A 26,616-nucleotide genomic window follows, 5' to 3' on the forward strand; every position below is an offset into this window, starting at 1 on the left:
TGGCTCTGTATGTAAACCGTTTATGGCTTCCAAAATGAGAGCCAGAGGAACCAGGTAGGTCACACAGAGATCCGCTAGTGAAGGCTGCTTGGGAGCTTCTCTGGGGTGATGACCAGGGAAGATTGTACCACATTGATGCGAATACAAAATGTTTCAGAATAGTCCACCCTTACGACTCCGCTGGCTCTTTGTACAGCCTGTTTTTCTTTTCTCTTTTCGCTATTGTTGAGTGTGCGTGAGTGTGTATGTGTGTGTTTTGAGCTTTTAACTTGAGACTTCTTTTCAATGTGGACTGTTACATAATACAGGCTTAAAAGAGCAGCTTCAGAAATGCTGAAAGTAGGAACCTGACAGTATACAAATGACTAATGAGTTTCTTCACTTGACGAAGCCATCCGGAAGTCCTAACTCAGGTGCTCAGTGCTAGCTTAGGCTCTGGTAGCCTGAGGATGAAAGACCGCTGTTGACCTTGGAAGTTCTCAAGGAAAAGAGTGCACAGACTTCACTGGGCAGGGCTCTGTAATAACCTCTACCCAGCGACTCTGCCCCAGACAGATCTCCAGAAAGCCCCTCTTCCTTTACTTGTAGTCTACAGAGTATTTATAACAGCCTCAGACATTTGTCATTCTTGTGTACACAACTTTCTCCCCAGATCATGGTAGGCTTTTGGAGAAGTTAACGTATTTTCCTTCAGTGTGTGTACTCTGGTGGATAGAAGAGCACTCACTGGGCACATATTTAAACACAGGAATGAATTATGCATTTCACATCCTCAAAGATCTCATAGCTTTATGAAGAAATGAACTTGAAAGCTCAAAATCGCAATGCAACTTGGGAAATGCTTTACTGGTTTACATATCAATACACAGGCTGTCTTTGGAAGTTAGGGGGCACAGTATTTGATGGCCCATAACTCATAGTTCCTTTCTACATGAAGAAGGCATGATAGCTGCTCTGGATCTGGATCATGAGATCGTTCACACTCATGCCAGCCCACTGTGCTGAATGCAACTTTAAAAAAGCCAATATTTCACATAGATAACTATTACTTTCAGCAAACTAGAATGCTTAGTGAAGTGGCCCTATTTCTATTCCCAGCTAATGATGAACAGGTTCCTGCCTGTTCAAAAATCTCCAAATGCAGTCGTCTCCTAAGCAAAAGAATTGATCTGTGTTAGTCAATACATGTATGCCTTTGAGCAGTGAAAGAGAAGAGGCTACGTTTCTAATTGTGGGATTGAGTAGTGGTGTGCAGTGGAAGTAACGAAAGAGAAAAATGAACTGGGTAGCAAAAGGTAGTATCAGAGGGCAATATTTTTCCAGGTTTCTGGGTCCATGAGTACTAAAGAACAAATTATCTTGAAGGAATTTCAGGAAATGCAAAGGACACAAATAGAGAGATACATGGGGCTGTCCTATCGTGGAAAAACAACTTAACCAGGTGGTAATAATTTAGTATATATAGGAGCAGCTATATCACAAGAAATCACAGTCCATCACACTTGTTAACCTCATTTGCAGAGTATGCTTCCCATCCCAGTCCTCTAAGGAATGAAGTCCAAGCCCTCACTCTAATGTTGTAGAAAACTTCTAATGTTTAGAGTCTTTACTCATTTGAGTGCCAGACAGTCTATGTGAACCAAGTCATTATAATACTTTTGTGGATGCAAAGATTGGTGTAAATATGACCATTTTCCAATGAGGAAAGCTCAGAAATGTTATGAAACTTGCCAAAATCTTTACTGCTGACATGGAGCAGAACATAGATTCCAATCTGAATAGGATTGTTTCTAAAGCTAGCCTATTTCATGGTATTATTGGTGCCATTGCTGCTTTTCAAATATTACCAATGAGAAACCTGGGCTTTGAAGAAGTAATAATTTCATCAAGGTTGCTCCCACAGTAAGTGTTGTGCTGGCACACAAACCCAGATCTGCTGACTCCAGAACTCATACTATGTTCACTAACCTCCACTGTCCAACTAACTTGGCCATCTTGAACATTTAGCTTTGTGGGTCCAATTTTTGCTGAAGTCGTGTGTGAGTCCACCTAAAAGTGAATCTCTACCTCCTCACCCATCTAAAGGACTGTCAAAATGAATTTTGCTTGTTCAAAAATCAAAGATGACTTCCACATAAACATCTCCAGCTCAAACCACCCTTCCCTAGCCTCGAGCAGGCATCAGGAGTATCTCTCACCAAAGCTGACTTTCTTTCAGTGGCATTAACACCTGACCTTTCAATATTTAGTCAGGATGCAGGGCTAAATCTCCACAACGGCCAATGCAGCTGAGGAAGAAAAGATAGGAAGCAAGGAAAAATATTATGGCATCTTTATTTTCTTTCTTGCCAAAAACAATATGATATTGGTAAAGTAATACAATGAGTAAATGAATAAGGAAATCAATCAATGAATGTATGAACAATCAGATGAGTTAATATATGGGTATGAAAATCTATGTATACTTAGAAGGAAATATAAATCTATATGAATTAATAAATGTGGCGACCAATTTTGGAATCAGATTGGATGCGTTGAGACTGAGGGTAAGTCTAAGAGATAGATACACACGACATAGATGGGAAAAGTAATATCCATTTACTTCCATGTTTTAGTCTTTATCCTGCTGTCTCCCAAGAGAACAGTAATCAGAGGACACACAGCAGATTCAAAATAAAAGCCAACTCAGGGGCTGTAGGTTTCAAGCAATCATTTCTCCTGTCCCTCACACAGTCTTTGAAGCTAAGGTTTGTGATGTCAGTTATATATATCTTATGATCACACACACACACACACACACACACACACACTGTGTGTGGTGGATTATCGTACTGGAGATAATGTATGTTAAATGTGCTAGTATAAAGCAGTAACACAACATTTACTATGATAGATTAGACGGGGTTTTTCTTGTCTTCTTTGTATAAGCATTATGGACATTTCAAAACTGTCCATCTTTATTTCTCCCTCTACAACATTTCATTATTGATGGATAAGATTTTTGGTTATTTCATCAGCATTTGTCTATACTGGTATAAATAACATTTTTAAAGTTTTTGGTTAATTGTTTTTGTAATATTATTATTTTTACCAACATGAATTATGTCTTATTTTTGTTTTTAAAGTCAGAGGCAAATAACATCAATTTGTTTAGACTTTATAGAAAATATAATCTTAAGTTGGATGAAGTGGCTCATGTCTATAATCTCAGCACTTTGGCAGGTTTTTTGAGGCCAGGAGTTCAAGACCAGCCTGGACAATAAAATGAGAGCCCATCTTTAAAAAACTTTTTAAAAATTATCTGAGTGTGATGGCACACACCTGTGATTCCAGCTACTTGGGAGTCTGAGGCAGGAGGATCTCTTGAGCCCAGATGGCCAAGGCTGCAGTGAGCCACGATCATGCCACTGTCCTCCAGCCTGGGCAACATAGCAAGCCCCTGTCTCTAAAAAATAAAATATAACTTTGCCTCAGTGAAACACTGGAGATGTGGGTTATCAGTGGACTGGTTTTAGGATATAGTCTTCAGACGAGTCGGAATGTTGGAGCACAGTTTAATTTTATGCTGTATATTAGGCCATTCTTGCATTGCTAAATGGGAATACCTGAAACTGGGTAATTTAGAAAGAAAAGGGATTTAATTAATTGACTCACGGTTTTGCAGGCTATACAGGAAGCATGGTGACAGCATCTATCATCAGCTTCTGAGGAGGTCTCAGGGAGCTTACAGTTATGGTGGAAGGTGAAGTGGGAGCAGGCAGTTCAGATGGCAAGAGCAGGAGCGAGAGAGAGAGTGGATGGAAGGTGCCATGCACTTTAAACAACCAGATGTCACGAGAACTCACTCACCATCGCAAAGACGGCACCAAGTCATGAGGGATCCGCTCCCGTGGCCCAAACACCTCCCTCCAGGTCCCATCTCAACACTGGGGATTACAATTCAACTTGAGATTTGGTCAGGGACAAATACCCAAACCATATCACGCTGCAAGAAGTATTTTCTTTTATAGAATTGGAAAATCCTTTAGAGATAATTAAAATCATACTCTCTTTTTCTTCTGCTTTTAATATGTTGAAACTGAGGTTTGGAAAGACGAAACGACATGTCCCAAGTTGTGTACCGAGCTAGAGAGGGAGAAAGGACTAACAAAGGGCACCCAAGTGGCCTATTCTTTTCTCTCCTCAGTTCAGTCATGCCAACTACTGTGCTTCTGCTTCATAGCTTTGCTAATTAATAGTGGTGACTTTCAGTGTATGTGCTCATCATTACTGTCTCATAGATGTGCCTCGGGTCATTTCTTTACTTTCTGGACCTTAGTTTCTCCATTTGTAAGACTAAGAGGATGGGGAGGGAAGAAACCACATGATTTCTATGCTAGGTTCCTTTTCAGCTCTGAGAATTTATGGAGTAATGATGTAATTATGCAGGCAAGATTCTCAGATGACAAAAGCTTTTCAAGTCTTCCTATTTCCTCTTCTGCTGCATTTGAGAGGATGTTCAGAATTAAATTGCATGTCCAATTGCAGTAAATGTTTTAGCCTAGGTTATTACTACAGACTGTCTGATACTTCCCAGATAGAGCCTTGCAACTTTGTATTTGTAGGTTGCTTTTCCGTATTACCAGTGCTACCAGGGTATTGCTCTCTTGTTTTTGTTGCAATTGTCGTTGTTTTCTTAACTGAATAGAAAACTAAGCTTCAGAAAAGAGAAGGGAGCTGGGAATGTTGGCTCATGCCTGTGGTCCCAGCTACTTGGGAGGCTGAGGTGGGAGAATTACTTGAGCCCAGAAGTTTGAAGCTACAATGAGTTATGATCACACTACTGCACTCTAGCCCGGTCAACAGAGAGAGACCCTGTCTCTTTAAAAATATATATTTTTTTTAATAAAAGGAAGTGATTTATCCAAGCTTGTTGTTGGCAGATACAGATGTCCCAAGCTCTAATACCCAAATATCTCCCCTCTCTCACTGCCTTAACCTTCTTTCCCCTATTAGGTAAAATATGTCCTTCCGCCATGATTCAAAGGTCCTCATCTCTGTGTTCTTTCATTGCAAATCTTCCCAAATATTTTTGGCAAAGAGAGGTAATATGGGCAATCAATACTAAACAAAACAAAACCCTACAATTAACTTCATTGCACGCAGCGTGGATCACATAATCTCAACCTTGTTCTCTGAGAAAATGGTTCTCTGAAAACATGCTGGTGTTTCTCTTGTGAGGAAGTGTGTCAGTAGCTTTGGAGTCAGACATCCTTGGCTCAAGTCCCTGCTTAGTCACTTATTAACTGTGGGATTTGGGTGAACAGCCTAATTCTCATTCACATTTCCCTCATTTTTGACATAGCAAAATGAGGCAATTTTGACATAATTGCCTCCCCTCCAATTTAGGCATTGTCAATTTTAACTGAGATCGTGGGATTAAATGCTTAGTGTAGAGCCTATGGGAAAAGGGCTCCACAAATGGAGCTCTTAAGATTACTGACCCCCATACTAGCTCTGGTGGAGCTCCATGGGGAACACAATTTCTCTGTCATACTCCCCATACAGTACCAGGGTGTTGATTAACATTGCATGCTGAGTGGCCCATCACACTGCTCACTTGCTCCATTTTTGACATTCCTTCTAATGTCTCTTGCTTTGTGTTGTGTTGTCTGGGCAGAGGACAAGATCTGGACGTCGGTGCAGCACAACAATACAGAACTGACCCGAGTGCGGGGCGCCAACGCTGAGAAGCCCTATGCCATGGCCTTGGACTACGGGGGCAGCATGGAACAGCTGGAGGCCGTGATCGACGGGTCTGAGCACTGTGAGCAGGAGGTGGCCTACCACTGCAGGAGGTCCCGCCTGCTCAACACGCCGGGTAAGGCCTCTGCATGCATGACCACAGTGGGATAGATGGGACCCTCAGACCTGGAGTATTAGGCAAAGGAAAATTTGCCGAGAAGGGGGCTATAGTTACCAGTAGTCACTGTGCACTGGAGAGAAACACATCAAGAGGGGTCTGGTTATGTAGTTATCCTGGCTCTGAAATTCAGGATGGAAGCTAGAGTGAGTTCTGTCACCTCTCAAGGTTTTCTCCTCATCATAAAGAAAATGATTCCAACACCCACCCTGCAACAGTTGTGAGAATGAAGAACATCTGAAGAGGAATGGGCCTCAAAGAGGGCATTTGAGCTTGACATAGAAAGTGTGGCCGTGGGAAATGCTAGTTTGGGGAGAGAGAATAGAGCTTGATAAGGCACCAGGATCTCAGCACACCCACCCAATAGGGACAAGTTATGTCTGGGGTGAAGGATGCCTGGATGCTTAAGTGGGGTGGCATTAGGCAGGGAGGCCAGCAAGGCAGGCAGGGCAAGCCTCCCTGATCTAGGATCTTCAGGGAAGACGTCGTTCTACGTAAGCGAATTTTCCAGATAACTGTCACTTACCCTTTTAAGCACCAAAAATCTTTCCAAAGAATTTTTAACTATTTGAAATGAAAATCTTTCTCAAATGGATTACACACTTCCATGCCTTCTTAAGCAGAGAATACTGAACATAAAATGTAACCTTTTCTTGATGACGCAGGATCAGCATTGTGAAAATCAATTATTGTACTCTCCTTAGATTCAGCCAGGCTTGCAGGTTTGATTAGATCAGAGGTACCGGTTCATGTAGCTTTACCCAGCGTCCTCAGAGGGTGCTGCTCTGCCAGAGTCAGTGTTTATATTTATGTGTATTTCTCTCTCCATAGCCGTCAAGCCTGCACGTGCTACCTCAGCACTGTTCTCAGGGTGCCTGTCTCCAGAAATGCCCTTCCCTCTTTTCATGTTTCTAGTTTTTGAAGGGTTGGGTTTGGCAGAATTGTAGAACAAATGGGAGGGTATGTTCATTCTGACTATGGGACTTCCTTTAGCATATGCACTCTGTGATATCAATTTGGCTACACCATTGCCTTTGCAAATGTGTTCTTTTCCTAACTCAGCTGCCTCACAGTTTCTGATCTCATTTGAATGGGAGGGCACGGGTTTGGCAGCAAGTCATGTTGGGACTAAGAGCTTGTTCCTGTTATTTACCAGTTATATGCCCTTGTGCAAGTTGCTCAATTTCTACAGTTTCAATTTCACCACCTGAAAAGTTTGCATGAAAATCTTGAACCCATGCGGTTGATCTGAGGATGGAAGAAAAAATTTAGTCTGAACTCCTTGTGCTATGCCTGGTACATAATAGGCATTCAACAAAAACTGGTGCCCTTATTCATAGCTTCCATTGCAGCAGGGAACATCCAAAATGTGTTCCATAATGGGAAACAAGCACAAAGGGAAATTTTATTTCTATTTGAACAATGTAAATAGAATAATTGTAATAATTATGTAGTAACAGAATTGATTAGAAAACTCATACACGTAGATAATCTTATCCCCTGAAGATGGCTACTTTAACATTCAGATGTGAATCCTTCCAGACATTCTTCCATGTGTATATTCTCAAAGGCACAAGGCAGACAGACCATATGTTTGTGCATGAGGGTCTTCATTAATCCTCTTTTCTCCATGTGTTCTGGATCAAAAGGAGGGAGATAAAGGAGGATACTGGGTATGTAAGCTCAGTGTCTACTTTCTTCTGGTGAGCTGGCTTGGAGAATGTAGCATAAACCATTTTGTCCTCTTGGCTCCCACCTCCGGACCAGTCACCGCTTGTGGGGCAACAGAGCACTCATTTACTCAGATAGTCCCATAAAGATGTGACCTAGCTTCACACTTTCACTGCCAGGACAGCAGCCACCTGGTCCCCCATGCATGTGAGCTTACCTTCTGGAAAAGCAGGAATGGGAAAAACAATAAACATTTGTAGTCCCATGGATTCAACAGCCAGCGCCCAGGGCGTACACCTACAGGAAAGTTTTCCTGGTCCTTATTATTACTAAGCCACTCCACTCCCTTCCTAAGGGGAAGCCCAAGGACAGAAGCGGAGGAGGGTAGAGGCCATCTCCTCCTTATCTATCTAAGATTCTGGAAGAATTTTGTGCAAGTTTTTCCTTTATCAGATGAATCCTTGGTCTATGCTGGGAAATTCCTGACCCTGTGATACTCTTTTACAACCTGTATTTGTCACACACAGGAAATGTACAATTATCTTTCTATATCAATGAATACAACTTCGTATCATCATTTTCATTAACTATAGAGTATTTTATTATATGGATGTACTCCAATGAACAAATCTCCTTTTTGGACATGTAGATTGTTTCCACTTTTTTCCCGCTATCACACATAATGCCGCATAATAGTTTTGCACTTAGATCTTTGTGAACATAACTGATTATATCCTCAGGACAAATTCCTTGAGGTGCCATTTGCAGGGCAGCGAGTATGCATATATTTAAGACTCTTGCCGCATTAAATTCTGCAATGCATCAAGGTTGTACCAATTTATACTCCCAACAACACTATGAGTCTGAGTGCCCATTTCCCAGCAATAGATACCATTATCTTCCTTCAACTTTGGCAATGTGGTAAGTGCAAAGGTGTGGAGTCAAAGATGATTATAAATAGTTTTGTTGTTAATTTTTAAAAGTGTGCAGGCTGATTGCCATAGCCTATTGGCTATTGCTAACTAGTAGCCAGGGTGAGTAGACACTATGAAAAATTATAAATTGTGGCTGCAGGTGCATTTAAATCAATAAGAGAATGTGGGGGATGCCTTGTGACCTTAGATTCTCCTATATACTATGCACAATAGTTAATAAATGGATACAATATAAGAAGGCAAAATGAAAGAAATATTTAAATGGCCAATAATGACTGAGATTTCTTATGTTTGAGGATATGTGTGGGGTGAGCTACTGGAATTATCTCTAACCCAGACAACAGATCTGCACCATAAGAGTCATTGTCCCCGTCTGATATTTCAGGAAACAGAACCTCAGAGAGAATAAGATGCTTGTTTAATGCCACACAGAGAGGGGCAGATCTAACTCTTGCAACCAACATCTCCTGAAGTCAGAGCAAAAATGCTATTTCTGGTACATCACAAAAGCTGCAAAGAGCCAAGAGTTACAAGGAAATGAAGGAGTCAGAAAAAACATGATTTTGTATAGATTTCCTTACGTGCAGGAAAATGGAAGAAGAGAGAAGCGCACCCAGCACTGTCTCTCTGAAGGTCACAGAGTTGTCAGGGTTGCCTGAGCTGGGCACATTCCTGGGTAACATCAGAGGGTTTGCATCGTCCTGGCCTAGACACAGCAGCCTCCATGGCTCACACACCCCTTCATAGAAAGGCCTGTGTATCCCTACACAGCATCCCCAGAGCCTCCTTCTGCCTGCTCTCAGCTCCAGCGAGGGCTCTGGTTCCATTCATTCAGCGGCAGCAGAGGGAGAAGTAGGAGACAGGCAGGATAAGGTCACGCATGGGTCACCACTGGGCCTTTTTCATTCAGTTAGTGACTGAACCATGACACTGTCATTTTATGACAGTCTTCTTGGCTATATTTGCCTCAGAACTACAGATAAGTGCCCACCAATGGAATGCATCCTCCATCTCTCTAGCTGAAGGTTTATACTAGAAACTCTTTCCAATGTCTCACCAGGACATCCATATCCTAGGGAAAGTGTCTTTGTGATTCTCATGGATCTTTGTCGTTCCCCTCACTCTGCTTGCTGCTTTCTACTCTGATCTTTCTGCAGGGCCAGAGGCCCTGTGCTACAGTGCAGCTTCCAGTACAGAGCCCAAGGTGGGAGAATCACGACAGTCTGCCAGTACTCACAGTACCTTGTGACGGAGGAGGAGGCGGCCACTTATCCCCACAGAAAAAGGCTTCCTTGGTTGAGCCCAGACCTTTTCTCTCTTGTCAGCACCTTCGTAGGCATTTTGCCTGAGACTAGAGTCCTGAAGGTGACAAGTGATGAGCACACGAAATGAAACAGGAGGACAGAAAAATAAATATCAAAGCCGTAATATGGAAGATTCTTTAATCACATGGCCAATTAGCTTGATAACCCATAACTTTCCACTGGAAGGAGGACAAGATGGAGAGGGACATAGGCAAGTGACTGCATAGGGGAAACTGAGTGCCCAGACCTCTGCTGGGAATGGGCATTGGAAGGCCTGCCTATCCCACAATTCTTTTGCAATAGTCTCTATGGTGCCTTGAAAGTCCCCTACTGGATTCAGTCATTGGGGTGTCAGTATCCAGTGTAGGCATCCTCTTGAACTCACCACTCCATGTAATGCAAGTCTATTTGTGGAAACCCTTTTCAGTAAAGCCGTGAGCTCTCGCAGGCAGAGGTGAAGTCAATATTGAAACACGTGAAAGCACTGGAAATTCAAGACTCCGTTACTTCAAAATCTAACGGCTGTAGGACAGCCTGGTCTGGAATTTACATTGGTTTTTCGGAACAGAAAGCATTTGCGGAGCAAATCAGACATGCAAGCAAGATTGCCGTGAGGATTGTGTAAGTTCTTCAGGAGCCCTAAGAATCCAGAGCCCTACAGCACCACAGAACCTCTGTTTACCTACCAGTAATGTGCTGGTTAAAAGCCATTCCTATTAATTCATTCGTGCAGCTGAGAGTGGTTTCTACCTGCAGTCAATTGCTTTACCTAGTTATGTTACAATAGAATTTAAAGGGACAGCATGCTATTTCTTTTAAAGTATTTTAAAATTCTGAATTTTTTTATTTTTCTTTAATTACTGATACTTTAGTGAGCATACAGCTAACTGACTATATATACCATACATAATAATCTAGACTGCATAATATGTACTTTGTATGGATACATATATATAATATATATGATGTATATACTATATAGTACATGCTATATCATATTGGTCCATAATTGTATATACATTCATCGCATACTCTTTATGTGTCCAAGCAGCTCTGTAAGTACACTTGTGCATATTAATTCTGTTTATTTGCAACATTCACCTTCCCATGTGCAGAAAATTAATGATTTTGTTTAGAAATCTGAGTAAGGAATTGTGATGTAGAAAAGTCAAATTACAGGTAGAAAAGAAACAGTACATCCAGGTACTCTGGGGTTCACAAAACTAAAAATGCTTTGTTCTCCATACTTGTACCACCCAATATCAATTAGCAGAATTAACATTTTTCTTTCACACACTAGGCATTTCTGAGTATCTGTTTTGTGCCGGGCACTGGGGAGTGAAAATAAAACACTGAAAAAAACAGAGTTCTTGCCTGCATACTTGTAGTAGGGAAGACAGAAACTCCCCCCTACAGGCCCCCCCACCCCCCGCCCACAGAATCAGTGCATGATGACAGTGACGCTGAAAGGTCCAGAAGGACAAAGGACTAGAGTGTCAGTGGATGTGGGGAGCTGCATTTCACATGAGGTGGCGGGAAGGTCCTGGTATGCAGGAGCTATCCAGCAGGACCCTGAGTGAAGGGACAGGATGAGGCAGGTGCGTGTTTGGGGCAGAAGATTCCAGGCTGAGGAATAGCCAGAAGGCCAGTGTGGCTAGAGGAGGAGCAAGGGTGGGAGGAAAATGATGGAAAGTGGTATCCAGAGGCCAGATTTTACAAAGCCTGGGACTGTGAATTTTATTCTAAGACTAAAGGGAAATCACTGGAAGATTTTAAGCGGAGGATTCTCTTGCTATTTCAAATCCAAAGGGTAATGTCAGTTTATGTGAGTCAGGCTAAACCAGGTATGAATAATTTCGTATGAATAATTTGCTAAGCACATAGACATTTTAGGTCACCCCCTGTGGCTGGTGAACTGGAAAAAGCTATGAGCGCCCTGAAGGAAGAAATATGTCTTATATCACTCTGTAACCTCACATTCTAATTCAGGGCTGTGTGTGGAAGGCTCAGCGACCACCTTGGATCCCCTGTGATTCATGGTGGTGCTTCTGTTCTTTCTCACCCAATTAACTGAGCTGAGATTGCTTCGGCTACTTCACCCACTATGTTCTTGCTGTGGCCACTTTCACCATGCCCACAAAGCTTGGAGGTCCGTGTCAGAGAGCTGCAATCTCGGCACTCTGAGGCACCATCTCTGCTCCCATATTTCTTTCCTTTCTTCTTTCCATCTTTCCTTCATCTCTTTCTTTGTTCCTTCCTTCTTTCCTAACCACCCCCCTGCCTCCACAGACACATACACAAATATGTGGGTAGAATGGATCCCCAATGTCTACAGTTCTTCCACACCAGAATTAAAACCACACACTTACATCATGACATCTGGAAGACAAAATATCAGGGTAGTGTTTGACGTTTTTTAAAGTTATTTCTTAAATGATACTCCCTATCTTCTTTTTTAAAATTATTATTATACTTTAAGTTCTGAGATACTTGTGCAGAACGTGTAGGTTTGTTACATAGGCATGCATGTGCCGTGGTGGTTTGCTGCACCTATCAACCCGCCATCTAGATTTTAAGTCCAGCATGCATTAGGTATTTGCCCTAATGCTCTCCCTGCCCTTTCCCCTCACCCTCCGACAAGCCCCAGTGTGTGGTTTGCCTCCCTGTGTCCATGCGTTCTCATTGTTCAATTCCCGCTTATGAGTGAGAATGTGTGGTGTTTGGTTTTCTGTTCCTGTGTGAGTTTGCTGAGAAGAGTGGTTTCCAGCTTCATCTATGTCCCTGCAAAGGACATGAACTCATTCTTTTTTTTTTTTATGGCTGCATAGTATTCCATGGTGTATATATGCCACATTTTCTTCATCCAGTCTGTCACTGATGGACATTTGGGTTGGTCCCAAGTCTTTTATATCGTAAATAGTGCTGCAATAAACATACGTGTGCATGTGTCTTTATAGTAGAATGATTTATAATCCTTTGGGATATATACCCAATAATGGGATTTCTGCAACAAATGATTATGTGTATATATATATATATTTTTTGATAAATATATATATTTACCAAAAAGCTATTTCTACTGTATGCACAACAAGAATATAATAAACCCAGGTGGGCTGGGTGCCATGGCTCCCACCTTTAATCCCAGAGTATTGAGAGGCCGAGGTGGGAGGATGGCTTGAGACTAGGAGTTGGAAATCAGCTTGGGCAACATAGCAAGACCTTGACCCTACAAAAAATATTTTAAAAGTTATCCAGGTGTGGTGGGGCACACTTGTAGTCCTATCTACTCAAGAGGCTGAAGTGGGAGGATTGCTTGAGCCCAGGAGTTCTAGGCTGCAGTGAGCTGTAATTGTGCTACTGCACTGCAGCCTTGACAACAGTTGAGAGCTCAGCTGGAAAGGAGAGGAGAGGAGAGGAGGAGAGGAGAGGAGAGGAGAGGAGAGGAGAGGAGAGGAGAGGGGAGGGAGGGGAGGGGAGGGGAGGGGAGGGGAGGGGAGGGGAGGGGAGGGGAGGGGGGGAGGGGAGGGAGGGGGGAGGGGAAGAGAGGGGAGGGAGGGGAGGGGAGGGTCCATATCCCATGCTTTTTAGAATGCATACTTTTTAGTGCTACCATTACTGTTAATGTTAGTGGATCTCAGCTACCGACCACTTTCTTTCTCTCTGCCCAACCTTTCAAACACATTATTTCATTCAGTCCTCTCCATGGTCTTATGAAGTTTTTATTATCATTCTTAGTTTTTCAATAGAAGGGAAGCTCGGAGAAGTTAAGTGGTTTGTCCAAGTTTTCACAGCTACTAAGCGCTAGAGTCTGGTCTCAAATAAATGTCTCTCTGGTTTTAACCTACATCTACATTGCAAAGTAATATACAGAAAAAGAAGGAAGGCATCGCAGAGGGAATGAAAATAGTAAAGGGAGGGTTAAGGTCTCCAAAGAAAAGGTGCATTTCCCTTCCTATTATTAACTGTTATGTAGCAAACTGCCATTAAATTTTGTGGTTTAAAACGATAACATTTATTTTGCTCATGAATTTGCAGTTTGGGCAGGATTTGGCAACTCCTCTGCACATCACCTGGGGCATTCCGAAGGCTGTGACTGGGATCATCTGAGGCAGTGGCTAGTGGCTGGCTGGTGGCTGGGACTTCGGTTGGACTCGTGGCCTTTCTATGTGGCTATTTGGCTTTCTCATCGCATGGTAGCTGAGTTTCAGGGACTAACATCTCAAGGGAGTGAGTCAAGCGGACTCTATTGCATTCGGTTACCCAGCTCTGAAAGTCATACATTACTTCTGCTGCTTTCTAATTATTAGAAGACAGTCATGGAGGCCAGGCACAGTGACTCACACCTATAATCCCAGCACTTTGGGAGGCCAAGGCAGGAGGACCACTTGAGGTCAGGCGTTCGAGACCAGCCTGGCCAACACAGCAAAATCCCATCTTTACAAAAAATACAAAAGTTAGCCAGATGTGGTGTTGCACGCCTGTAATCCCAGCTACTTGGGAGGCTCAGGCACAAACATTGCTTGAACCCAGGAGGTAGAGGTTGCAATGAGCCAAGATAGAGCCCCTGCCCTCCAGCCTGGGTGACAGACTGAGACTCTCTCTCAAAAGAAAAGTGAGATAGTCACTAAGACTGACCCACATTTCCTCTAGCCTTGGAGACAGAGTGAGACTTTATCACCAAAAAAAAAAAAAAAAAAAAAAAAAAAAAATTACGGCGACTAGCACATATTCCAGGGGAGGGAAATCTGCTTCTATCTTCTAATGGAACTGGAACTGAAACAGACATGTTTTAAATGACAGTGTGATCTTCAAAATTTTGCATGAATTGTCAACTAGCCTAAGAAATGCAGTGAATACAGGGCAGAGTGGAGAGTCAAACCCGGGTCTTTCTGACTCAGTCTAGGCCCTTAGACTCTGGTGTCTAAGTCAGTTATAATTCCTGTTGGAAATGGGTTTGGCCCTCCATTTTTTCCTGGGAGGGACTTCTGTTACCCTTTGAGTGATACAGCTAAAATGTGTTTTTAAGCATTTTCCACAGCTCTCAAAAAATACAGAGATCATCACATGAATCAGGCCAGTGCAATTTACAGTGCATGAAAACCAAAGCCACCTTTCCTAACGTCCTAGTAACTTCCTCTTGGTATTTCACTGGGGACAGGAAGTCAAAATGACAAGTGGGTGGGTTTTACCAATAAGGTGGATACCTTCATCAAGCTAAAGATGTGGGTGTGAAATCTGAGGAAAAGTAAAAACTATCCTATGTAAAGTCAAGAGATGGTATGTACCCGACCACAACTGAATTGCTGTTCACACCATGAATTATTTAAATAATCAGAGTTGATTGCCCACAAATCAACACTCGGACCCTACATAAAATAAAACATGCATTTTTCCCATCACTTTATGAAAGCCCATGTCCACTTCCCTTATCTCAAGGGTAAAGGAATGCACGTATAGGAAGAAGAGTACAATGTTCTAATCTTAAGACACGGTACAGCGGCAGCAGAACGCAAAGAACATGGATTTTGGAATCGTGAAATTGGGTCTTCAATGTTTTCTCTTCCTTTATTAGTTATGAGTCCTTGAGTAAGTTACATGGGCCTTCTGAGCGTCAGTGTTCTTATGTGTGACATTTAATGAGACCGATGCCATGTCTGGCACAGAGTAGGCCATCTGGACACTGCTGTTATTTTAGCCAGTATTTTGTCACATTATCCAGTGGGCAAGAAGAACATTAGCTCCCTTAGGCACTGATAGAGGGTCTCCCAGTCTCATGGCGTGGCCATTCAAAGAGTTCGGTTGTGGAGCTTGCCTCTTCAGAGCTTGTGGGCACACCTACTTTCTAAATTTGGCTTCACTTATTTGTAACTATGGCATTTACCTACTCCTGGTAGCGCTGTTGGGAGTGTAGAGTTAGGTCTATGTTCTCCTCCTCATTTCTGCCAAATACCCAAATCCACTCATCTGCTTATCTTTCTCATTGCAGTAAATGCCACCCTCATCTACTGAGTTTTTTTTAAGATCAAACCTAGGATTCCTTCCTCCTCAACATCTCCATTCCCCATTCAGTATATTTGCCAGTCCCTTCTCTCAACTTCCACGTCTACCACCTCCATTCACACTCTCATCATCTCCTCGTCATACTAGACAAGCTCAGTAGATTCCTGCTATCTGTCTTCCACCATCCCATGCCCCATCTCCCTACAGTGGATATCCCAGCCTGCAGCCAGAGTGATAATCTTTTCAGAATTAGATTATATAACCATGGCTCCAAACCTTTCCCTCTGGCCTGGAAGCAAAACCCAGACTCCTAACTGTAGTCTGCAGAGCTCTGCCAGCCCTGTTCTCCCACTAACACAGTGAAGTTGGCCCCACTTTGCTTTTCGCTGCTTCTTGCCCAGCTTGCCGCACCTCTCAGGCCTGATACACTGACTGTTTTCTCCACCCACAAGCCTTGTTCCTCTCTCCATGCTTAGCTCTCTCCGATTTTACATACAACTGAAGTATTCCCTCCATTACTGTTAACTGCTTCATCCTTGAAGAGTCTGCATTGAAGTTATTTCTATCGGATACCTTCTTCCTGCTTAGTTGTTCACTATCTGCCTCTGTCAATAGAATGTGAGCTTCTTGTAAGAGGGGCCTTCGTTGTCTCATTCTATATTCCCAAAGGATGGATGACAACACACGTGCACTTGGCCAAGCGTGTCGCACAGACCCTGGTGGGAGGAGAGCAACTTCACAGAGTGAGGGACTAGGCTCGCGGGGAGCTGCCCTCTGACTCCCAGCTTTGCCATTGATTCTCTGTAACCTTGGGATGTTACTGATGTGTTCTGGGCCACAAGTTTCTCCTCTTGAATACTAGAGGCTTATATTTGATGTTCTCCTAGTGTCCTTTCCACTCTGGAAATATAGGCACTCCAAGTCTCTATATTCACCACACAAAGTGAGTTAAAACACATGTCAGAGTTTATTATTTTTTGGTTGCAGTAAGGAACTTGTCAGGGTTGGTAAAACAAACAAACCAAAAAAAAAAAAAAAAAAAGTCTTTTGTCAGCCTTTCAAGCCTATGAAATGTGCTAATATATTTATGTAGTAGGTGATACTTTTTGACACCTTCATACACCTAATCTCCTCAGAACATACTTTTCTTACCTTGTCATAGATTGTACAGAGAAGGTATGAAACTTCCCTAGGGTCATACATAACAAGTCAAGAATAGCAAGAAAACCAATTTCTTACTGTAGCATATGTATGCATGTATTACCGTAGAATATGTATACATGTATTTTCTTTATAATCATATTTGGTGGCTTATGGGATAGATGTAGAAATGAAATTATACCAGCTACACAGATGAGGTTAATGGGTCTGCATAGGCGTTGTGCTATAATGGCATTTCTGAGCTTGCTTTTCAGGAGCCATGGCTAGATACTGGATTTTCTTCACGCCTGAGTCCTCACTGGAACCTTCCCAAAGAGAAGGCCACAGAGTTCTGGTGATGAGCTCACTTCCATGTTGCATCACTTGCTTTGGTTCAAGCACTTGCTCCACTCCTACCGCCATGTGACCTTAGATTAGGTACTCACCATCTCTAAGCCTCAGTTTCCTCATCTCTAAGAATGAAGATGAGAAAAATAACATGAATGATACCCACATCATTGGAAGAATAAAAAGTGTTTGAAATTGCACTCTTTATAACTTTTCAGTTTACCTAAGTTGTTTTGAAATTACAGGGGTGCCTTTCTGAACGTAATTTTCATTGTCTTATTATTTGCTGAGAAGAGGGAGTGAGTACATGATGGCATTTTTCTGTGTGTGTGTGTGTTTATGTGTGTGTGTCAGATCAGATGAGAAATACCCAGCGTGCTTTCTATATGGTAGCAGTGATTTCACAGAGAAGATATGAAGCTTCCTAAGACTGGCAAATCATAATCTTGGAATGAGACAGTGGAAATGTTTCAGCCTCTGAACAAAAAAAATAAAAGAAGAGACACAACAGAATTCCTCCACTCTGCCACTTATTTGTGGAGTGGCCATCATCAGGGAAGGTAATCTGAATCTGCATCTCATTTTCTTCTCTGCAAAATAGCTAACATGTTGACCTAACACTATGCATGCATAGTGTGGGGCTGGACATAGCGGCTATTATTATTTAAGGAGCCTATCCCCCTGCAGGCAGAGCTAGAGACTATATGTACATGTTAGCAAGGTATACAGTGTTCTGAAAAGGAGAAACTACTTCTAGTTAGGTGAACACCTTTTCCAGAGGTTTCCTATGGAAAAGCACTTCTTCTTTGTGGACATGACATGGGTAGGAGTCATTCTGAGTTGAGGGAAGTGATGGGGAAAGGCATGAAGGGAAGATTGACCCTCAGAGAATGGGGGAGACATTGTAGAAATGAAACAGTTAAAAGTTCTTGCTACTTATTTCAGATAAAGAGTCACAGAGGATGGAAAGAAAAAAAGACAGAAAGGAGGAAGGAAGGAAGGAAGGCAGGCAGGAAGGAAGGAAGGAAGGAAGATGGAGATCTTCCTATATTTCAGATACTTCCCAGCATGCTTCTATAGATTAACTCATCTACTTTCACTGAATGAAGACATTTGAACTGGTGAGGGATATAAGAGGAAGGTTAACCGTGTGGATGGAGGCAGAGAGAACCCATTGAGTCTGGAGGAGACTAGGTAGGCATCTATCTTGGTGGTCTGGGGAAGAGTTAAAAAGCATGGAGGTGATGGGTTGTAGGAATAGAAAGATAAATAAAGACACTAACACTTAGATGAAAGCACTGGTACAGCCTGGTGAGTTATTGGTTTCAGTGAACCACGTAGAGTCTAAAACAGTACTGAACAATGAAAATATAGCACAAGCTACATGGGCAATTTGAAATTTTCTAACAGCCACACGTTAAATATAAAAAGAAATAGGTGAAATTAATTTTAATAATATGTCATTTTTATGGCAAGAGATCCAAAGTGATATCATTGTAACATGTAATTAGTAAAAAAAAATTAATACACTCTTTTACATTATTTTTTATACCAAATCTTCAAAATTTGGTGCATATTTTGCATTTACAGCACATTTTAATTCACAGCATTTTACTGTACTGAATACTGTAGGCAACTATAATATAATGGTAAATATTTTTGTATCTAAACATACCTAAATATGAAAAAAGAATGGTAAAAATACAAGATAAGAGATAAAAATGAGCTGGGCACGGTGGCTCAGACACCTGTAATCCCAGCTACTCGGGAGGCTGAGGCACAAGAATCACTTGAATGCTGGAGGCAGAGGTTGCAGTGAGCCGAGATTATGCCACTGCACTCCAGTCTGGGCAACAGAGTGAGACTCGGTCTCAAAATAATAATAATAATAGTAATAAATAAAAAGTACACTGTATAGGGCACTTACCATGAACAGAGTATTCAGGACTGAATGTTGCTTTGGGCGAGGCGGAGAGGGAATGGTGTGTGAATTTGAAGGTCTAGGAAATTACAAGGTGCCACTGTACACTTTATAAACACTGCACACTTAGGCTCCACTACATTTGGAAACTTATTTTTTCTTCAATAACAAATGAACATTAATTTACTGTAACTTTTTAACTTTGTAAACATTTGCATTTTTAACCTTTTTACTCTTTTATAATAACACAACTGAAAGCACAAACACATTGCACACCTGTACAAAAATATTTTCTCTCTTCTCATTCTGTAAGCTTTTTTCTATTTTTTAATGTTTTAATTTTATTTTTATTTTTAAACTTTTCTTTGGTTAAAAATAAAGACAAATACACATACTAGCCTAGGCCTGCACAGAATCAGGATTCTCATCATCACTGTCTTCTATCTCCATATCTTGTCCCACTGGAAGGTCTTCAGAGGCAATAACACGCATGAAACTGTTGTCTTTTATTGTAACAATGCCTTCTTCTGGAATTCCCCCTGAAGGGCCTGCCTGAGGCTGTTTCACATTTTTTTTTAATAAGTGGAAACAGCAAACTCTAAAATACTGATAAAATTGTATAATAAATGCATAAACCAAGAACATAGTCCACTTATTATTATGATAAAGTATTAGGTACTGTACATAATTAAAAGTGCCATACTTTCATAGAACTGGCAATGAAGTAGGTTTGTTTTCACCGGTATGTACACATGAGTAATTCATTGCACAATAACTTGAAAAAGACTACTACATCGCTGGGGAATACAAATTTTTCAGCTCCGTTATAGTATTTTTAAAATATATATATTATACTTCAAGTTCTGGGATACATGTGCAGAACGTGTATACATAGGTATACACATGCCATGGTGGCTTGCTGCACCCATCAATCCGTCATCTACATTAGGTATTTCTCCTAATGCTATCCCTCCCCTTGTCCCACACCCCCTGACACGCCTTGGTGTGTGATGTTCCCCTCCCTGTGTCCATGGTTCTCACTGTTCAACTCCCACTTATGAGTGAGAACATGCACTATTTTGCTGAGAATGATGGTTTCCAGTTTCATCCATGTCTCTGCAAAGGACATAAACTCATCCTTTTTTATGGCTGCATAGTATTCTATGGTGTATATGTGCCACATTTTCTTTATCCAGTCTGTTACTGATGTGCATTTGGGTTGGTTCCAAGTCTTTGCTATTGTGAACAGTGCTGTGATAAACATACGTGTGCATGTGTCTTTATAGTAGAATGATCTATAATCCTTTGGGCATATAGCCAGTAATGGGGTTGTTGGGTCAAATGATATTTCTGGTTCTAGATCCTTGAGGAATCAGCTCCGTTATAATCTTATGGGGCCACCCTTGTATATGCGATCTGTTGTTGACCAAAATGCCATTCTGCAGCACATGACTGTATATATGTTTTTATATAAATGTGTGTGTATTATAACAGCTGTTAAATATGATCTTGTTAGTCCAGTTATATAAATAAGAAAATGGAGACTTAGAGGTGAAGTAAATTGCCCCAGGTCTTACACAAAGGATGGGATTCTAGGTAGATCTAACCTCAAAGCCCATGCTTCTAAAAGTCACAGACACATGTCAAGAGAGAATGAAGGTACAGCAGGATTAGGAGACCCTGAGTGCAGATACTTTGGCTCTATGTGATGGTTCTGCCAAATGAGGAGGGAGATGTTTGCCAAATAGAACATACTATACGTAGTTGATTACAAATGTCATATGTATTCACATGTCAAATAAACTCTTACCTATATATTATTGCATATGCTATACATATATGTATGTATATATGCACTTTACATGTTTTTTCTGGTTCCTAAATAATCTTTATGTAGGAAACACTTAAAATATGGAAATAGAAAAAGGAAAGCTGTTAACATTAGCCCAGCTTTTGAGTCTAACAGCTGCAATGGGCCAGGCTTTGTGGTATTTTCAGTTCCTAGTACACACAAATTACAAAACCATCTGAGTTAATCCTTAGAATCCCGTGAGGTGTAGGTTATTACCAAGGAACAAACGCAAGTTCAAGAGGTTAAGTAAAGTAAGAACCACGTGACCCTATCTGTATCTATAGGATTACACTCGAATCTAGTAAAACCTGTTACAGTTAAATCCCACTGCATGGAAAGACAAAAACAATCCTTGCTTAAATCAGCCATGTTGCTAGCTGCCCACTCACCAGTTAGACATTCGCTTGAACTGAGACAAGCCTAGACTGGATTTTAACTAGTAAACCAGTATTATATAGACACCGTCTGAAGCCACTCAAAAGATATCTGGGTAATCATTCCATAAGATGCCCCGCAAAAATAAAAAGCTAAATCTTCCTGTGAATGCATCACTGACAAGGAAAAGGAACCAGGTAAGAAGAAAATCAGAAACAAAGTTGTCGACACTGTAACAATTTATCTGTATATTTAGCAGAATTTTTTCATTAGAATTTAGAAAGGATAAAAGGTTAGGATATTGGAGTATTTGCAGAATCCATCTTGGGAGCATTGAGGTTGCGGCGTAGGGAGAAAGAGAGGGAGGAAAGGAAGGAAAATCCTTTGGGGAATTGGCTCTGGGTTAGAAACCTCTACTCTGCTTCATTTTTTATCTTGAGTAAATATAGACAGATTCTCAACGTGGAGACATGATCTTAGGCACATAACCTTGTGATCTTCCCAAGGGCCATACATTATGATGATGAAAAACAAGAGTCCATGATAATGACCCACAGCTATTTGAAATGGCAACATTCCACAATGAATTCCTCCTTTCTTAAAGGAAGACAGGGATATGGTGGCAGTGGGAGCTCAGAGTTGGCAATGGGAGCTCAGAGTTGGCAATTTCTTGGCAGCTAAGAAGCTCAACAGGGATGAACACTTTGGGGCTAAAATTGAAATACAAATTCATCTTTCAAGTGAAACTTTTCTAACTCTCTGAGTTTTCAAAAGCAGTAACTGGGTCATATTTATTTCTGAATACCTCTAGAGCCATTTTAGTGACTGGCACAAAGTAGGTGCCTCTCCCATATTTTCTTGGATATGAAAATCCTGTGAGAATATGATCCAAAAAAGCACTTTGAAGACAGTAATTGGAATTCTTATATGAGACACAAATAGGTGACGGGGCATGGTGGCTCACACATTTAATCTCAGAACTTTGGGAGACTGAGGTGGCAGGATTGCTTGAGCCCAAGTGGTCAAGGCTCCAGTGAGCTATGATTGTGCCACTGCACTCCAGCCTGGGTGACAGAGTGAGACCCTATCTCCAAAACAAAAAACAAACAAACAAACAAACAAAAACAAAGGAAAAGAAAAAGCTTAAGTGTGGTGCAATCACAACAAGGTAAAAAGAAACAAAACTCCAAAACAGAACATCTTAATGGCTTAAAACAACATGCTTTCATTTCTCAAGTAGGCCAGACATGTTTCATGAATTGGCTTGGGGCTCCGTGTTAAGTCTTCTCCTCCCAGTACCCGGAGTGATAGACTAGCACCTCTCTCAAGTGTTGCTGGTCACCTTGGCAGGTGCAAAGAGGGCTCTGGAGTACGTCAAACCTGCTGCAGTCTGGGAATGGCACATGTCACTTCTGCTTATAGCCCATTGTCCTGAATGAAATATATGCCGTCCCCAGGGGATGAGGCAGTTTGTTTGTTTGTTTTGTTTTTGTTTTTGTTTTATTTGAGACAGAGTTTTGCTCTTATCGCCCAGGCTGGAGTGCAATGGCATGATCTTGGCTCACTGCAACCTCTGCCTCCCAGGTTCAAGCGATTCTCCTGTCTCAGCCTCCCAAGTAGCTGGGATTACAGTCATGTGCCACCACGCCTGACTAATTCTTGTATTTTTTAGTAGAGATGGGGTTTCACCACGTTGGCCATGCTGGTCTCGAACTCCTGACCTCAGGTGATCCACCCGCCTCAAGCCTCCCAAAGTGCTGGGATGACAGGCGTGAACCACTGCACCCGGTCAAGAAGTTTAATCCTACCGCGTGCTCAGAAGGTGAAGAGACAGAAGTAATTGGTGCATCACCCTAATGTCTATCAGCCAGTGAGATCACAACAAACCAACACACAAAAAACAAAAACAGGAAAAAAAAGGAAAATATCATATCCAAAAAGAGACTTGAAACCAAAGGGTATATTTGCAATATTGTCTCTCCCTTTTTATCTACTATAAAGTGAATCATTCCTTAATGTTTGGCACATGAGAGAAAAATCCATCAGACCTCTGAAGTACTATGAACTATTTCTAAACCTGTAACTCTATTTATAGATCCTCATGTAATCATGAATATGAATATCCTGAATTTTAGTTTCAGCTAACATCAAATATTTGGTTAATGTCAAAATTAGCTTTACTATTTAGTTAATATTATAGTTTCAGTGTTAGTTCATGCTAATGTCAACATCAACTGACGAGCAAATATTTGCAAAATATTATTTTATTCCCTTTTTTAGGAAAAGCAAAGCAAATTTTCAAAATTAACTTCGTGATTAGTCACAAAGCCCTCACATACATGTGGATAAAACTGGCTCCATATACATGTTGGTGTGTAGCTAAAAAATATTATACATATTTATTGATACAGCATCCCATTTAATGCTGCTTTTATGAATCTGTGGCCTCTGAAATAGTTTGCATACGTATGTTTTTGTGTACATGTATTTTTAATGGAAAAAACAAACTGTAAAATACTTTAAAGAGGTTTATTCTGAGCTGATATGAGTGACCGTGGCCAGGGTAAAATATAACCCAAAGAAACCCCAAGTAAGTAGTTCTGAAGTGGTTGGGTTACAGTTTGATTTTATACATTTTAGGGAGACAGGAGTTACAGGCAAACATACAAGTCAATCTATGGAAAGTATACAATGATTTGACCCAGAAAGTTGGGACATCTTGAGTCAGGGGCTTAGAAGTTATAGGTGGATTAAGAGATTCTTTAATTTGCAATGGGTTAGAGGAGGAAAGCTTTGTCTAAACATTTGGAGTCAGCAGAAAGAAATATTTAAGGTAAGGAGGTCTGTTAACCAATACACTGGGTGAGAGTGACTTGTAGGGGTGGGTGACTCAACCCTTGTCTGGCATGGGCTTAGGTCTTATTTATTATTTAGTATCTTCTTGTCACAAAGAATTTGTTTTGTTAGTCTTTGTAATATTAATGCTGGTCAGTTGTGCCTAAACTCCAACAGAGAGGTGTCATCACAAGGCGTGTCTGACCTCCCTTCCCGTCATGGCCGGGAATTCAGTTTTTCAGATTTCTCTAGAGTCCCTTTGGCCAAGGCGCGAGGGGTCTGTTCAGAGTTGAGGGGATCTTAGGGTTTTATTTTTGTTTATGGCATAAAATGGTACACCGCTATGCACTGTTGACATATTTTTCCTCATCCCCTGAATGCTGTCCTACTCTCTGGCAGCTGGCCAGTGAGGGCCGTCGCCTCACTCTGCAAGTGCCCACGGTGGTGAGTGTTCTTTCGAACCATCCTGTAGGGAGCACATCCCAGCAGCTTGCGTTTCTTTCCCACACTGACCTCTTCTGCTGCTGCATATTTTGTGCTTGAAATTGCTGTTTGGATTCCTCAAGACTTTCAAAGATGTTCAGGATGGTGCATGAACTATAGCAAAGAACTAAAGGGAGGCTATTACTCTGGATGTTACATACACATTTTATGATAGCTTGATGTGCTTTATGAAAAACGATGGGGAAAACATTCGCAGTGATTGGGCAGTTAGAGATGGATAGAAGTCCATTGATACTATGAAGGACTTTAAACATCTTGGTAGCTGGGGAAGATTAACCAAGGAATGAACTAGAAGAACAGATTGCCCCAGGACAGTTTATGACTGCATGCAATTTGAATGCATCTCTATAGGGTCTGCTAAGACCATTATAGTCCTGATTGATTAGCACCAGAAAAGCATTTCTACTTCCTGCTAAATGGAGGATGGCTGCTCTGTATAGTCTCAGAAGATTGTTTAATCTACACATGTGTACTCCAGGTGCCACAGAATTCTACGTCCTTGATTTGACAACTCAGGTCTGTGCTGTCTTCCTGATACTATGCTTTTCACAGCCTGAATATGAGAGTATCTTTGTCACTGAGCAACAGTGTTCACGTATGTAATCCTGCTCATTGCACCTGCTCCTTGCCATTTTGGTCAAGGTAAATATAATGCCTCTTCCAGTCATTCATCAGTACCATTGGGTTTTGGTGGGTGTGCTCTTCCCTGCCTCAGGGCAATGCTAATTTCATTTCTCATCCTCCACCATGCCTGAATACACAGTTTACCTAAATGTTAAGAATTATGAGTCTAATTAAGAGGATGGAGCAATTCTACTACATTAACATTAATAGTGCATGGAAAGCACTCCCCGTGGCTTCATTTTTTAAGCAGTAGCCATTTCCATGTCTATTCTCTCTCCCTTATTTCTTCTTCCTGCATCACTTAATGAAAATGTAATGGTAGCAATGGCACCTATATTGATGAAAGAGAAAAAGTGATAATTGTTCCTGCTTGTCTCTTTCTAATTTCTCCTGTAAGGGGAGCTAAGAGCGGCATCCTTGAGACAGGTTTGCTTTACTGATCAAAGGCAGTTCTTGGGAGAAATGACCCAGAGGATGAGGAATTGTCAAGAAAGATCTGCGGCAGGCAAATATGATGGAACTAGTTCATCAAATGGTAAAATGTGAACTTCCCTTTCATCCTGGAATTGAAAGGTCATTACAGGAGAGAGTGAATGTTATGAAGGTTAAATATGAGTGACTGCTGGTGATGTATCAGGGAATTCCCTGGCCTTGTAAGGCTGTCTGATATCAGGCTCTCTTGGCCTGTTTCAATTTATACACAACCATGAGGGCCTCAGACCCATCCATTAAAGTGTGCTGTAGTCATACATTTAGGTAGGAAAATTATTTGGCATCAGGGGCTTCCACAGTGAGCAGGCCAAGAGATTCCACTAGGTTATGGATTTCCCTCTCCCTGAGGGAGGCATAAATGGCAGAGTAGCTGAGAGATCTTAAACAGTTAACGGGAAGGTTTGGGACCAGCTGTTTAGCATGACAAGCATTCCAGAGGCATTGAGGGGCAAGGAGCAAATTAAGCCTGTGTTGAATCATTACTGGAAAGAAAGAAATTGCCCTGGAAACTGTGTATCAGGGAGAGAGTCCTTCATAATTACTTTATCTACCCGGACTTGCCAAGCTCCATCCTATCTTCGCTCTTGTTTCCCTCCACAGGCCCTCCCTGCTACTCTGTGCTTGAGCGCAGGAATTCTCAACGTATGAAACACAGGAAAGGTTTATGCGGTGCATGGATGGGATTTTTAAAAACATCATTTTTTTCTATT

The 26,616-nt window shown here is 41.5% G+C and overlaps 1 protein-coding gene across 1 annotated transcript in view; it reads left to right on the forward strand.

Annotated features, from left to right (window-relative positions):
* CNTNAP5 (contactin associated protein family member 5) overlaps positions 1 to 26,616 on the forward strand; it is an 862,050-nt gene that overhangs the window by 581,177 nt on the left and 254,257 nt on the right. Inside the window, exon 13 of the mRNA XM_050752523.1 lies at positions 5,660 to 5,860. Coding sequence (XP_050608480.1) covers positions 5,660 to 5,860 — 201 coding nt within the window. The remainder of the gene's footprint in view (positions 1 to 5,659; positions 5,861 to 26,616) is intronic.

Source organism: Macaca thibetana, chromosome 12 (genome assembly GCF_024542745.1).
Source record: "Macaca thibetana thibetana isolate TM-01 chromosome 12, ASM2454274v1, whole genome shotgun sequence".
In the NCBI taxonomy this organism is placed as follows: Eukaryota; Metazoa; Chordata; class Mammalia; order Primates; family Cercopithecidae; genus Macaca; species Macaca thibetana.